At 37.2% G+C, this 12,404-nt stretch overlaps 1 protein-coding gene across 2 annotated transcripts; it reads left to right on the top strand.

Annotated features, from left to right (window-relative positions):
* Positions 1–421: 421 nt before the first annotated feature.
* On the top strand, positions 422–11,052 carry LOC111780093 (protein PLASTID MOVEMENT IMPAIRED 1-RELATED 1). Of its 2 annotated transcripts, XM_087119589.1 has the most exons (18): positions 422–720; positions 2,280–2,346; positions 2,508–2,702; positions 2,883–2,983; positions 3,542–3,595; positions 3,773–3,889; positions 3,989–4,052; positions 4,161–4,375; positions 4,454–4,538; positions 4,770–4,870; positions 4,993–5,085; positions 5,963–6,031; positions 6,200–6,292; positions 6,403–6,669; positions 6,739–6,819; positions 6,905–7,063; positions 7,285–9,596; positions 9,694–11,052. In XM_087119589.1, the coding sequence occupies exons 1-18, from the start codon at positions 580–582 to the stop codon at positions 10,871–10,873; spliced, it is 5,394 nt and encodes a 1,797-aa protein (XP_086975715.1). In that variant the 5' UTR covers positions 422–579; the 3' UTR covers positions 10,874–11,052. The 2 variants fall into 2 exon arrangements, with proteins under 2 accessions (XP_086975715.1, XP_086975716.1); XM_087119590.1 differs by lacking the exons at positions 422–720; positions 2,280–2,346; positions 2,508–2,702 and having other exon boundaries at positions 2,883–2,978.
* The last annotated feature ends 1,352 nt before the right edge of the window (positions 11,053–12,404 follow it).

The following is a 12,404-nucleotide window of genomic DNA, read 5'->3' as shown; positions in this document are numbered from 1 at the left end:
CACCCACACGTTTTATATATATATATATATATATATATCAACAGTATGTACTTTCATTTTCGATAGCTCGATCATAAAAACTCTCATATAAAGCGATAAAAATTGGAAGGCATTTAAGTAATTTTCACACCCACCCATTTTATATATATATATATATATACTTTCATTTTCGAAAGTTCGATCATAAAAACTCTCATATACAGCGGTAAAAATTGGTAGGCATTTAGGTAATTTTCACACCCACGTGTTATATATATATATCAATAATATGTACTTTTATTTTCGGTAGCTCGATCATGAAAACTCTTATACAAGGGGGTAAAAATTGGTAGGCATTTAGGTAATTTTCACACCCACACGTTTTCGAATTTGGTTTCTATTTTCTAGATTTGGCGCATATTTCAAATCAGAATAATCCGAAAAAAAAAAAAAAAAACACCAAAATACCGATGTGCCCTATGAACCAAAATTCAGCAGAGAGAACAGAGAGAAACAGAGACGCGAGTTTTTCCGGCGAGCAATTCTGGGCTTTTCTTCCCCTCCTCCGCTCGCCCTGCTTTGGCGTTTCCAAGGAAAACCATGGCTTGTGTGCACATACCGGTGCGGAACTCGGAGGAGGAGGTCAGGGTAGCTCTTGATCAACTCCCTAGGGATGCTTCCGAGATTCTCGAAATACTCAAGGCCGAGCAAGCTCCGTTGGATCTCTGGCTAATCATCGCGGTTCGTTTTACTCGCTAAACATGAAATGAGATATATCTTTATGCTCGATTTCAGCTCCATTCCCTTGCACATCTCGTGACGTTGAATCCTGTCGCAAGAATTGTTTTCTGTTCGGAATACCTAATTACGAATTTTTGTGTGTAATATGCGTAATGGGTGAAGTTGATGCAGTATTGTGCTTGTATATTACTAATAATTACCCAGGGTGACCGAATTCTCTGTGCGTGCGTGCGTGTTTTTTTCTTCTTTTTGTGGAGATTTTAATGTAACGAGCTCTTTTTAAGCTGTTGATTAAGGGAGTGGAACCAAACCATCTTGTTTCTAACTTCAATTTGGTCAGGGATGAAAATTTTGATTGATGAGTGCTTTGGATTTACATTTGAGTAACTGTGCAAACTAGATTGTCATAAGTTAGAACTTCTCATACCTACTGTGCAAACTAGTTGGTGATTGTATAATAAAGAGCTTAGAGGAAATAAATTCAATCCATGGTGGCCACCTATTTAGGATTTAATATCTTATAGGTATTTTTGGCACCCAAATGTTGAAGGGTTAATGAGATATCCTGTGAGATTAGTCGAGATGTGTGCAAGGTTGTTGGAACACTTAGAGATATGCAAAAAATCTTGGTGACTGTGAAAGCTTGGAGACGAGCTTAGCTCTTGTTGGTACAGATGTGTATAAGTATTTCCTATTCGAACGTCCTTCCCAATATATTAGAGGGTTTACTAAAACTTCATGTCACTAGGTTTTTTATGACCACTTAAATCTTTTATACCTATTATGGGGCTGTCAATCTGTCCAGTCTCCTTGGTTCATTGGTTTTACCTTTGCCTTATATGGTATTATTGAGGAGTTGCTCCTGAGTTCGCCTTTTTGGGAGGACGGAATTTCTTTGTGGCAAGCTAGTTTTTTTTTTTTGTTTGTTTGTTTGTTTGTTTGTTATTTTGTGAGAAGCTTGACTTGAGAAACGATGAGATTTTTAGAGAGGAGGAGAGGTCATGTGTTGAAGTTTAGGAGGTGGTGAGGTTTAATGCATCTCTGTGGGCATTTGTCCTTAGGTTTTTTTTTTTTCTTTCTTTTTTTTCTCATAAATATGAACTTAGTTTGATTTATTGGATCGAAGTCCCCTTTTGTAGTTTCCTTTTGTACTTTCAGTTTGTTCATTCCACCAACTACCAATTTTTTCTTCTCTTGACATTACTTATTGGTTCAATGCTATATTTATTTAGTATGGGATTTTTTTTTACTCGTTTAATATATTGAATTGCTGCAAATATCTTGCATTTCATATACATTTAATTTTAGTTTAAATATAATTTCCATAATTTTCTTTACCTATGTTTTGTGCTGTCCCAATGATGATGGGCTATAATGAGAAAATTGCTACTTCAAGATCAATTATAACTTACCTATCAAACTTAGAAGTTCATGCTTTTTATGAAAAACTATTCGTTTTGACCTTGCTATGATCTGAGTATATATTTCTTGAGGTTGCTTTTATCATGTATTACATTAGTGTCTGAGTTTCCATGTACCATTTCGTTGACACGTCCCAGAGGGAATACTTCAAGCAAGGAAAACTGGAACAATTCCGTCAAATTCTGGAGGAAGGGTCTAGTCCAGGTATTGGCTTCTTTTCAAATGTTGGAATTTAGTTATTTTTATTTTTATTTTGCTAAATGTAATACCTTAATCAGTTGAATGCTACTTGATAGTATTCAGGCTCATAGCCTACATAGTTTTCCAATCTTAACTCACCTTTTGTAATTTTGTTATTGTTGCAGATATTGATGAGTTCTATGCTAATGTTAGATATGAAAGAATCGCAATCTTAAATGCCTTGGGTGCTTACTACCACTATCTTGGAAAAATTGAGACAAAACAACGAGAAAAAGAAGAACATTTCACTTTGGCTACACAATATTACAACAAAGCGTCAAGAGTTGACATTCACGAGCCTTCAACTTGGGTTGGAAAAGGTTAAATTTTCTAGTAAATTTTTTTGTTTTAAGCTTAATTTTATGTTATGACATTAAAATTAAACACAAATGATGATCTTTTGCTATCTGTTTTAAACTGCTCATGAACATCCTTTGTTTATGTCTTTTCAATTAGTCTTTGAAGCATGCTTGGAACTAAAACACTTGAAATGTTCACAGGTCAGCTTTTATTGACCAAAGGGGAAGTTGAACAGGCATTTGCTGCATTCAAGATTGTTTTAGATGGAGATCGTGACAATGTTCCTGCCCTTCTAGGTCAAGTACGACCAAAATCTTTCACCTGACTCATTTGGTAACTCTAGATCATGGAAAAGAAGGTGCCATCTAGAAGATGATAACCTTTTTGGTCCCTTGATTATAAATTTATTCTTTAGTAGTACTTGATTTTGGAGTGGCTTTCTCCCAAAGATTATTTTATTTTATTTCAACGCTACTATTCTATACATTCTCTTGCAGATGGAATGCATCTGCTCATCGATTTTATCTGACATTTGGAAATAGTTGAATGTTAATTGCAGTGGAATGCATCTTGTTTGATACTTATCTTTTTAAAAAGTCAATTGCTTAGGAGTGCTGTACTAGTTCTTATGCACTATTTCAAAGTTCTCATTGAATTGATTTATTTCTCTCTGATGTACCTGATGGGTTATGAGCCTTTCCCTGGTCTCATCAATGTGATGTAGAATTATTGTTGTTACTTCATATTTGACTTTGCCGGTAACTTGATTGAGGTCTGATCCAATTCTTACAATAAGACTGAAGGAGTATGTGTTGGTTGATCTATTCTGCTTCCCTTAACATCTTCGGCATATATGCAGGCATGTGTTGAATTCAACCGTGGACATTATTCTGAATCATTAGAGCTGTATAAGGTTAGTTGGCTTTACATGTCTGCGCAATAAGTGATTTTTTAATCCGCTTTGTAATCTTTTATGCTCAGTGGGGGCCAACTTGCTCTCTTCCACGATTACTTAAGTTCATTGGAAGATACAATTATCTCAAGCCAATTTGATGACGCCTTTGGTCTTGTAACATGAATTTGCAAACAGAGGGCCTTGCAAGTGTATCCTGATTGCCCTGCTGCTGTAAGACTTGGCATAGGCCTCTGCTGCTACAAATTGAAACAATATGGAAAGGCTCAGCGAGCATTTGAGAGAGTTTTGCAGGCTAGTGATATTAGTTTTTTCAGTCATTCATTAAACTCATGCGAACTTACCAACTTGAAGTTGATGTTGGCTTAGTATTTCTTAATTTTATACTTGCAGTTGGATCCAAAAAATGTTGAGGCTCTTGTTGCTCTAGCAATCATTGATATGAACACAAATGAAGGTAGGTTTCATTATGGGTTCCTTTCCTTCGCATGGAAGTTATTTTTTCTCTGTCATATTTTTCCATACATTCGAGTAATTCAATTGCGGTGTATATCCACCATGGCAGCTAGTCGAATTAGAAACGGGATGGAAAAGATGCAGAAGGCATTTGAAATATACCCTTCTTGTGCAATGGCTCCGAATTACTTGGCAAATCACTTTTTCTTTACTGGTCAACGCTTTTTGGTGGAGCAATTGACTGAAACTGCATTTGCCATTGCTGACCATGGACCCACTAAGTCTCATTCTTTTTATAATCTAGCTCAGTCTTACCATAGCAAGGTATGATAGCCATCTTGATCTCATAACGTTAAGAAGTGGAGGAGAAGACTTACTGAACCGATGGTAGAATGTCTGTAGGGAGACTATGAGAAACCTGGCTTGTACTACATGGCATCCGCAAAGGAAGCTAATAAACCCCGTGAATTTGTATTTCCTTGTCATGGTAAGTTCGTTTCCTTCTTTCCCCTTCCTAGCATGAATATTGACTATTGGGGGTCTCATACGTATTTATAATTAGGGTTCAAATGGCATGAGAATGGTTTGATAAAAGGGAGTTTTATTCAAGTGATAACAGCCTCAACAATTTGCCTATTCTGTTTATAATTCTGTTTATTGATGTTCCCATGGTGCTTTGTGGTTAATTTCTACATTTCTGGTTGTCTATTTGGTACAGGTTTGGGTCAGGTTCAACTGAAGATGGGAGATCTTGGAAGTGCATTATCAAACATGGAGAAGGTTTTGAAGGTTTATCCCAACAATTGTGGGACATTGAAAGTGAGTGAGTTGAAACTAAAAGATATTTAGATTCGTGTTTCAGTTACTTGTATGCCCTTGATTTTTGTATTCCTAGCCTTCATTTTTTTTTGTCTCATTAGTTGTTACTGGTTTTGATATAGGTACTTGGTCATATTTATGTTCAGCTTGGTCGGTCTGAGAAGGCCCAGGAGGCTTTAAGGAAAGCTACAAAAATTGATCCACGTGATGCACAGGTAGACCTCAAGTTGGGGGAGTTGGGAGGCTTTATAATGTCTTGATGTTGCAAGTTGCCATCTCCAAGTCTTAATGTTTGATGTCTTTATTTGACACCCGATCATTGATCATGCCTGGATACTAAAGCACAATATATCATTATTAATTTGCATAGCTGCAAAACTTAAGATGCTAATTGTTCCCTCAACACTTACCTTTAGCGCTTTGGCACTGACAGATCATTTCTTTCATAAGCTTCTGTGGAGTTTTCGTGGTTGATCGTATTATTTTACTCTAATGATCATGAGAATACTTCTCTTCTTTGTAAGCGCTAGCAAGAATTGCCTTTGTAACTATAATCTATCAGCAGAAAAATGGTGGCAACAAAACAATTGGCTCCAAGTGACATTAGGCCTGGTGCACGGTCAAGATTAAAATTTGAACTTCCTAAAGATTTTATTTTGTTCGTTATACTTCTTTACTTTTTTTAAATTTCGGGTGGTGGGGGTGGGGGGGGGGGGGGGGGTGGGGGGTGGGGGGGGTGGGGGGGCAGAGGAGGGTGTAAGGCTGTATGTCGCATCACACCACATCTTCTGTTCCTTCACCCAAATTGGAACTGGAATATTGTGAATTCATGATTTTAGTTTTATGATTAAATCAGAGAGAATCCAATTGTGCTAGAACGTTCAGCCATTCCATTTTTCCTTAAGACGACGTTCTTGCACATTTCTACATTTTTTTTACTTTTTTATTGGAGGCTTTCCTACAAATGTCCAGATTTTCTGTTTTTTTGTCAAAGCAAGTACTATCATGTCATTGTTATTGCCACATATATGAACATGCTACCGTTTAGTTTTCACTACATGTAATATAACGCAGAATAAAATTGCATTGCAGTCCTTTTTAGACCTGGGAGAATTGTTGATTTCAACCGATGAAGATGCTGCTTTGGATGCCTTCAAAACTGTAGGGACTTTTTTTTTTTTTTTTTTTTTTTTTTTTTTTTTTTTTTTAAATTTAAATTTTATTTTATTTTGCAATCAGAATTTCTATATGATCGGTATTTACTTCCTAACTTGTTATTTATTACTGCTCTAATCTAATAATTTCTTTTGGTGTTGAGTGTTACAACAGGCTAGCATTCTCTTAAGAAAGGGAGGTCAAGAGGTACCTACTGAAGTGCTCAACAATCTTGGGGTTCTTCACTTTGAAAGAGAAGAGTTTGAGGTTTGTTTGGTTTGATGTTGGTTATAATTGATTACACAGAAAATTATTCTATGTCAAAGTTATTAAATGCTTCCTCTTCAAGATACTTTCTTACTTCCTATTCTTGTCAGCTTGCTGAGAGAAATTTCAAGGAGGCTTTAGGTGATGGAATTTGGCTAGATTTTTTTGACGGTAAATTGAGATGCACTGCTATTGAAGCAAGTGCGTCTGTTCTTCAATACAAGGACATGGAACTCTTTTATCAACTGGAGAGGGAAGGTCGTTCAATTGTACTGCCATGGAAGAAAGTCACAAGTCTGTTTAACCTGGCTCGATTATTTGAGCAATTGCATAACATTGAAGTTGCAAGTGCACTCTACCGCTTGATTTTATTTAAGGTATGTATTAGTAGCTCTTTGGGGTTCATTATTGCACTTTGCTTTTAACACCTCTTTTATTTGTTACAGTATCCAGACTTTATCGATGCTTACCTGAGGCTTGCATCCATTGCAAAAGCTAGAAATTATGTTCAATTAAGCATTGAATTGGTCCGTTAACTCTTCTGGCACATCTGCTTCTATATTTCTGTCTGGAAATTAATCTTGTATAGTCAATAATGTGTCCCTTCCGTAGGTTAATGATGCTTTGAAGGTAGATGACAAGTGCTCAAATGCCTTATCTATGCTAGCTGAGCTTGAGCTAAAAAATGATGACAGTGTTAGCGCAAAAGAAACTTTCCGGGCTGCAGGTGAAGCAACCAATGGAAAGGATTCGTCTGCGACTCTTTCTCCGGTGGGCTACTTTTTATTGTGCACATTCATTTTAGTTCTTTTTAAATATCACTGTCCTGATGCTAAAAATTGTTTTACTTACGTAAATTTCCAATGTGCCGTCTTTCTCGAAATCATATTTGCTTCACACCTTGTATTGGTTATATAAAAGCATCTAGCATGTAGATGGTGTTTTCAAATTACTTCAAATTTCTTGTTTATGTTGGTTTAATTTAATTTCAGAGCTCATGGTCGGATAAGTTGCTGTCAAAAGTTGATTCAAAGAAGATTGGTGGTCGTGCGGGTGGTGAGAAGTTGTTGAATGAGATAGAAACCATAAGCAACGCTCTTTATCTGACCAAAAATCCGTTGAGGAATTCTAGTTCTGGTGCTAATGCTCGGCAAAGATCTATTGGGAAAACCAATTTGCCTGATCCCAAATCGCAGCCAAAAAGCGGCAATGAAGATCCAACACGTAAGGATAAGAAATCTATCTGGAGTTGGAAGACTTTGAAGGCGTTCTCCCATGTTCGAAACCGCAAGTTTAATTGTTGTTTCTCTCTCCTAGTTCAATCAATCAAGGGGTTACCTTCGGACCTGGATGATTTTAGTCTAAGTGTGTTCTGGAAGAGGCGGGATGGCTTATTGGTAACTCGCCCTAAGAAGGTCGTCCAGGGCAAGGTAGAATTCGAAGAGGAGTTGTACTGCACTTGTACAGTACATGGTAGGGGGAATGGACCCCACCATTCTGCAAAGTACGAGGCCAAACATTCTTTAGTCTATGCTTCTGTATATGGTGCTTCTGAGGTTGATTTGGGGAAACATCGGGTTGACTTAACAAGGTTTCTTCCCCTTACATTGGAGGAGTTAGAAGAAGAAAAGAGCTCTGGTAAGTGGGCTACCATTTTTAAATTATCTGGTAAGGCTAAAGGGGCCACAATGAATGTCAGTTTTGGATACACAGTGGTGGGTGATAATTTAACTGCCTCTGGAAATCATATTGGCGATTCCTTAAAGTCGAAGCAGAATAAATATGGTATTGGGAAATCCGAGATGGTGTTCGGTGAATCTGGTGGTAGAAGCAGAATCCAGAATAACAAGAGTTCTCCTGGAAAGACGTATAATGATTCTCTTGTTTCATCCCGACCAGAAGATGATATAAAGGATCTTCATGAGGTTTTACCAGTACCGCAGTTAGAACTTGCCAAGTCGGTAGATGTATTATACAAAAAATTTGATGATGGTAAATTTGATGATGGTGAATTTGATACTTCAGCGGACAGTAACCCCAAGCTGGATGTATGCACTGAATATTCTCATCTAATGAAATCTGAGGATGAAAATACCGATGTTGATTGTGGAACTGAGTTTTCATTTGTAGAACAAGGGATTGAATTGTCATCCATGGAACAGGGGGAGAAAATTGATGCACAGATTGAAGTGTTAGCTGAGGAACAGGTGGAGAAAATTAATGTAAAAGTTGTCGATTCCTCTTCAGTTGGACGCCCTGAAATAGACAATGAATTATTGATGGTTCATGACGAGGGTAGCAGGGTTGACCAACAGAAGGAGAAGCATGATAACTACACCGAGGAGCTTGTTGCGTGTAATAGTTCTTCAAATGATTATGATATTTATACCAAAGAATCGATCCTGAAGGAGTTGGAGTCAGCTTTAAGTTGCGTGTCTGAACTGGAGACAGTAGCATTGGAGTCTCCCGAAGAAGAGCATAACTCAGAGTTCATGTCAAGTGATGAACCAACTGGAACGTGTCTACCCCTTGATTTCGACGATGAGTTTTTGGAAGACGAATGTTTGGAAAGTGATTTCTTACGTATGTTGGGGATTGAGCAAAGTCCATTTGGCTCGAGTTCTGATAACGAGCCAGAGTCTCCAAGAGAGCGGCTGTTACGGCAATTTGAGGATGAAGCCGTAGCTGGTGGTTATTCCTTATTCGATTTTGATATTGAAGATGATAATTATCCAGCATGTGGTCACAATTTTAATGGAAGTTCTGATACATTTTTTGATCTTCCGTCAATTGGCAATGCTAATGAAGCCATTGACTTCACAGAAGATACAGCAGTATGGAGTAAGACGAAGGCAAAGATGTTGGAAGATTTGGAGACTGAGGCTTTGATGCACAAATGGGGATTGAATGAGGAAGTCTTTCAGCAGTCTCCATCCAGCAGCTCTCATGGGTTTGGAAGTCCATCTGATTTTCCTTGTGAAGACCCGTTCGACCTACCTCCTCTCGGAGAAGGATTGGGTCCATTTATCCAGACAAAGAATGGAGGTTTTTTGCGAACTATGAATCCTTCAATTTTCCAGAATGCTAAGAGCGGTGGGAACCTGATTATGCAAGTTTCTTCTCCAGTGGTAGTGCCTGCAGAAATGGGTTCTGGGATAATGGAAATACTACAGCGTCTGGCCTCGGTTGGAATCGAAAAGCTTTCTATGCAAGCAAATAAGTTAATGCCTTTGGAAGATATAACTGGGAAAACAATGCAACAAGTAGCATGGGAAGCTTGTCCCGCTTTGGAGGGTTCTAACAGGTTTGTGGTCTCATTTTCAATAACTTGCCCCCCCCTTTCGGAGATTCTTTCTTATCTTATCTTGTTTTTGCTGTATGTTATCTCTACAATGGAACAGGCAATGTATGCCGCAGAGCAAACCAGTTTTTGAGCAAGATTCATTTGGTAGAAGAAAAGGTTCCATGGGTATTTCATCCAGTTCTAGGCACGAGAAGTTCAGTCCAAACTCTATGCATGGTGAGTCGGAGTCGGAATATGTATCCTTAGAAGATGTTGCTCCACTAGCCTTGGACAAGATTGAAGCTCTTTCACTTGAAGGGCTGAGGATACAGTCAGGAATGTCAGAGGACGAGGCACCTTCGAACATCAGTGCACAACCGATAGGAGAATTTTCAGCTCTCCGTGGCAAGGGAATCGACATTAGTGGATTGCTTGGACTGGAGGGAACTGCTGGATTGCAGTTGTTGGACATAAAAGACAATGGTGATGATGTTGACGGATTAATGGGTCTCTCTCTCTCTCTTGATGAATGGATGAGATTGGATTCTGGTGAACTTGATGATGAAGAAATCATCAGTGAACATACTTCCAAAATACTCGCTGCTCATCACGCAAATTCCTTGGACTTCATTCGTGGTGGCACGAAAGGAGACAGAAGGCGAGGAAAGAGTTCGAGCCGAAAGTGTGGTTTACTAGGCAACAACTTCACCGTGGCACTCATGGTGCAACTCCGGGATCCATCGAGAAACTACGAACCAGTTGGTGCTCCAATGCTTTCTCTTATCCAAGTGGAGAGAGTGTTCATCCCACCAAAACCAAAGATATACAGCACAGTTTCAGAGATACGAATCAACTACGACGAGGACGATCTCGAGTCGGTTACAAGAGTAGAGAAAAAGGAAGAAGAACAAGAGGAGAAAGACATTCCTCAGTTCAGAATCACAGAAGTTCACGTTGTAGGTATCAAAAGTGAGCCGAATAAGAGACTATGGGGCAGCTCTACCTCCAGCCAACAAAAATCTGGTTCACGCTGGCTGATCGCCAATGGCATGGGAAAGAGCAAGAACCATCCATCTCTGAAGACAAAGGCTGCTGCTGCTGCTGCTGCTGCTGCTGCTGCTTCCAAGCCATTGGCTGCTCCAGAACCAAAGAAGGTGCAGCAGCCTGCAGGGGACAAAGGTAAAGAATCGTTATGGAGCATCTCATCTGGGGCTATGTGGAAGGCCTTCTCGGCACTGAATCCACACGCACGGAACCCAAATGTGATATTCCCTAAAGAAGATTCGAGGTTAAGGTGAGTGGTGGTGGACGTATTATTGCTTTGCTTGCAATTGGGCTGTTCAATGTACAAATATTAGGCACACCCTCCATGTTTTTTGAGGTAACCCATCAGTTCTAAAGGAATTAAAAGAAGAATCTGTATTGTATAAATATATACACAAATTACAAGGTTGAGTGATTTTCTTTTATGATCTTACATTTTTTTTTGGATATATTCGCATTTGAATGTAAATTATATAAGCTACCATTCATTGTATAGGTTGATTATCACTTAAATCTGTAGTTCTCTTGTTAGGTTCGCCCCTCCAAGTTTGATATATGAGTATAAGAATTTAAAAGGGTAAAAAAATCCCCATCAAAACATTTATTCTGAAACATTTTAATCATTTTTTTAAATTAATCTTTTTGCGGTCTCCGAGAAGTTGATGTCCCGACTTTGTTGGGGGAGGAGAACAAAACACCATTTATAGAGGTGTGGAAACCTTCTTGGGCAAGCTCAAATATGATAATATCTGTTAGCGGAGGGAAGTACGAAAGGGAAAGGACAATATATCTGTTAGTGGTGGTGGGAAACCCGAAAGGGAAAGCCCAAAAGGACAATATCGGTTAGCGGTGGATCTAGGTTTTACAAGAAGTCTAAAAATATTTCGAGAATATCATTAATACATGGGCTACATGGAGCCTCAAGTAGTTTATTCGATAAATTGATAAGTCGGACATTCTTGGTCTACCAAGCGAAACCGGTGGTTTCTTAGTCACGACCAGCTAAAGTTAAAGTTCCATTAAAGAGCGTTTTTACGGGGTAGAATCTTCCAAAAGAGATACTTTCCTATCCGAAGGAAAAATTGTCTATAATAATTATCCTTTTTTTTTGGGAATAAATAAGTGGGTTGAGTGGGTGGAATTGAATTTTTAAATTAAATTATTCTATTATTAAAAATCAGTACAAATAAATATGTTGTATTTGCTAAAATCATTTATTAATTAATTACATAATAATAATAAGTTAAATTTATTCAATTAAATAATATAGTAAAATTGTAAGTGTATTTAGTTTTTTTATTTTTTATTTTTTATAAATTATTATAGTTAAAACTTTTAATAAAAAATGATAATTAAACCCATTTAATTTATATAAATTCTTTGAATTAATTATACAAAATAAGTGAAAATGTTAATTATTTTTTAATAAAATTATTAACATTTGTAAAAATAAAATTAATGGTTAATAAATATTAAATTAACATAATTATTTATTCAGCAATAAATTAATAATAATTTAATTCATGGGTTAAGTGAGATTATTTTTACCAAAATTTAGGCGTAAATAAAAGAGGATGGTAAATAAATTTAAAAATCTAAAATTTGAAGCACATTATTCCCAATATACTTACCAATTAAAAAAAATTAAACTAATTTAATTATTTTAATAATTTTATTTAATAAAGACAAAATAATTGAATATAAAATTAAGTAATATAATGAGAGTAAAAAAAAAAAAAAATATTTATTTACATGAAAGCATTTATTTTATTTTTCAGGATTTTT

The sequence above is a fragment of the Cucurbita pepo genome, chromosome 18, assembly GCF_057944985.1.
Source record: "Cucurbita pepo subsp. pepo isolate OVF chromosome 18, ASM5794498v1, whole genome shotgun sequence".
Taxonomy (NCBI): Eukaryota; Viridiplantae; Streptophyta; class Magnoliopsida; order Cucurbitales; family Cucurbitaceae; genus Cucurbita; species Cucurbita pepo.
Note: the sequence above shows the minus strand (reverse complement) of the source record. Positions and strands in the feature narration are given on the sequence as shown.

Excerpts from the sequence above, each read along its gene's own strand:
- LOC111780093 (XM_087119589.1), top strand. The coding sequence starts at position 580 with ATGGCTTGTGTGCACATACCGGTGCGGAACTCGGAGGAGGAGGTCAGG. Across the intron at positions 4,539-4,769 it reads ATTTGTATTTCCTTGTCATG|GTTTGGGTCAGGTTCAACTG; the intron begins GTAAGTTCGTTT and ends TATTTGGTACAG. Across the intron at positions 6,032-6,199 it reads CTTTGGATGCCTTCAAAACT|GCTAGCATTCTCTTAAGAAA; the intron begins GTAGGGACTTTT and ends GTGTTACAACAG.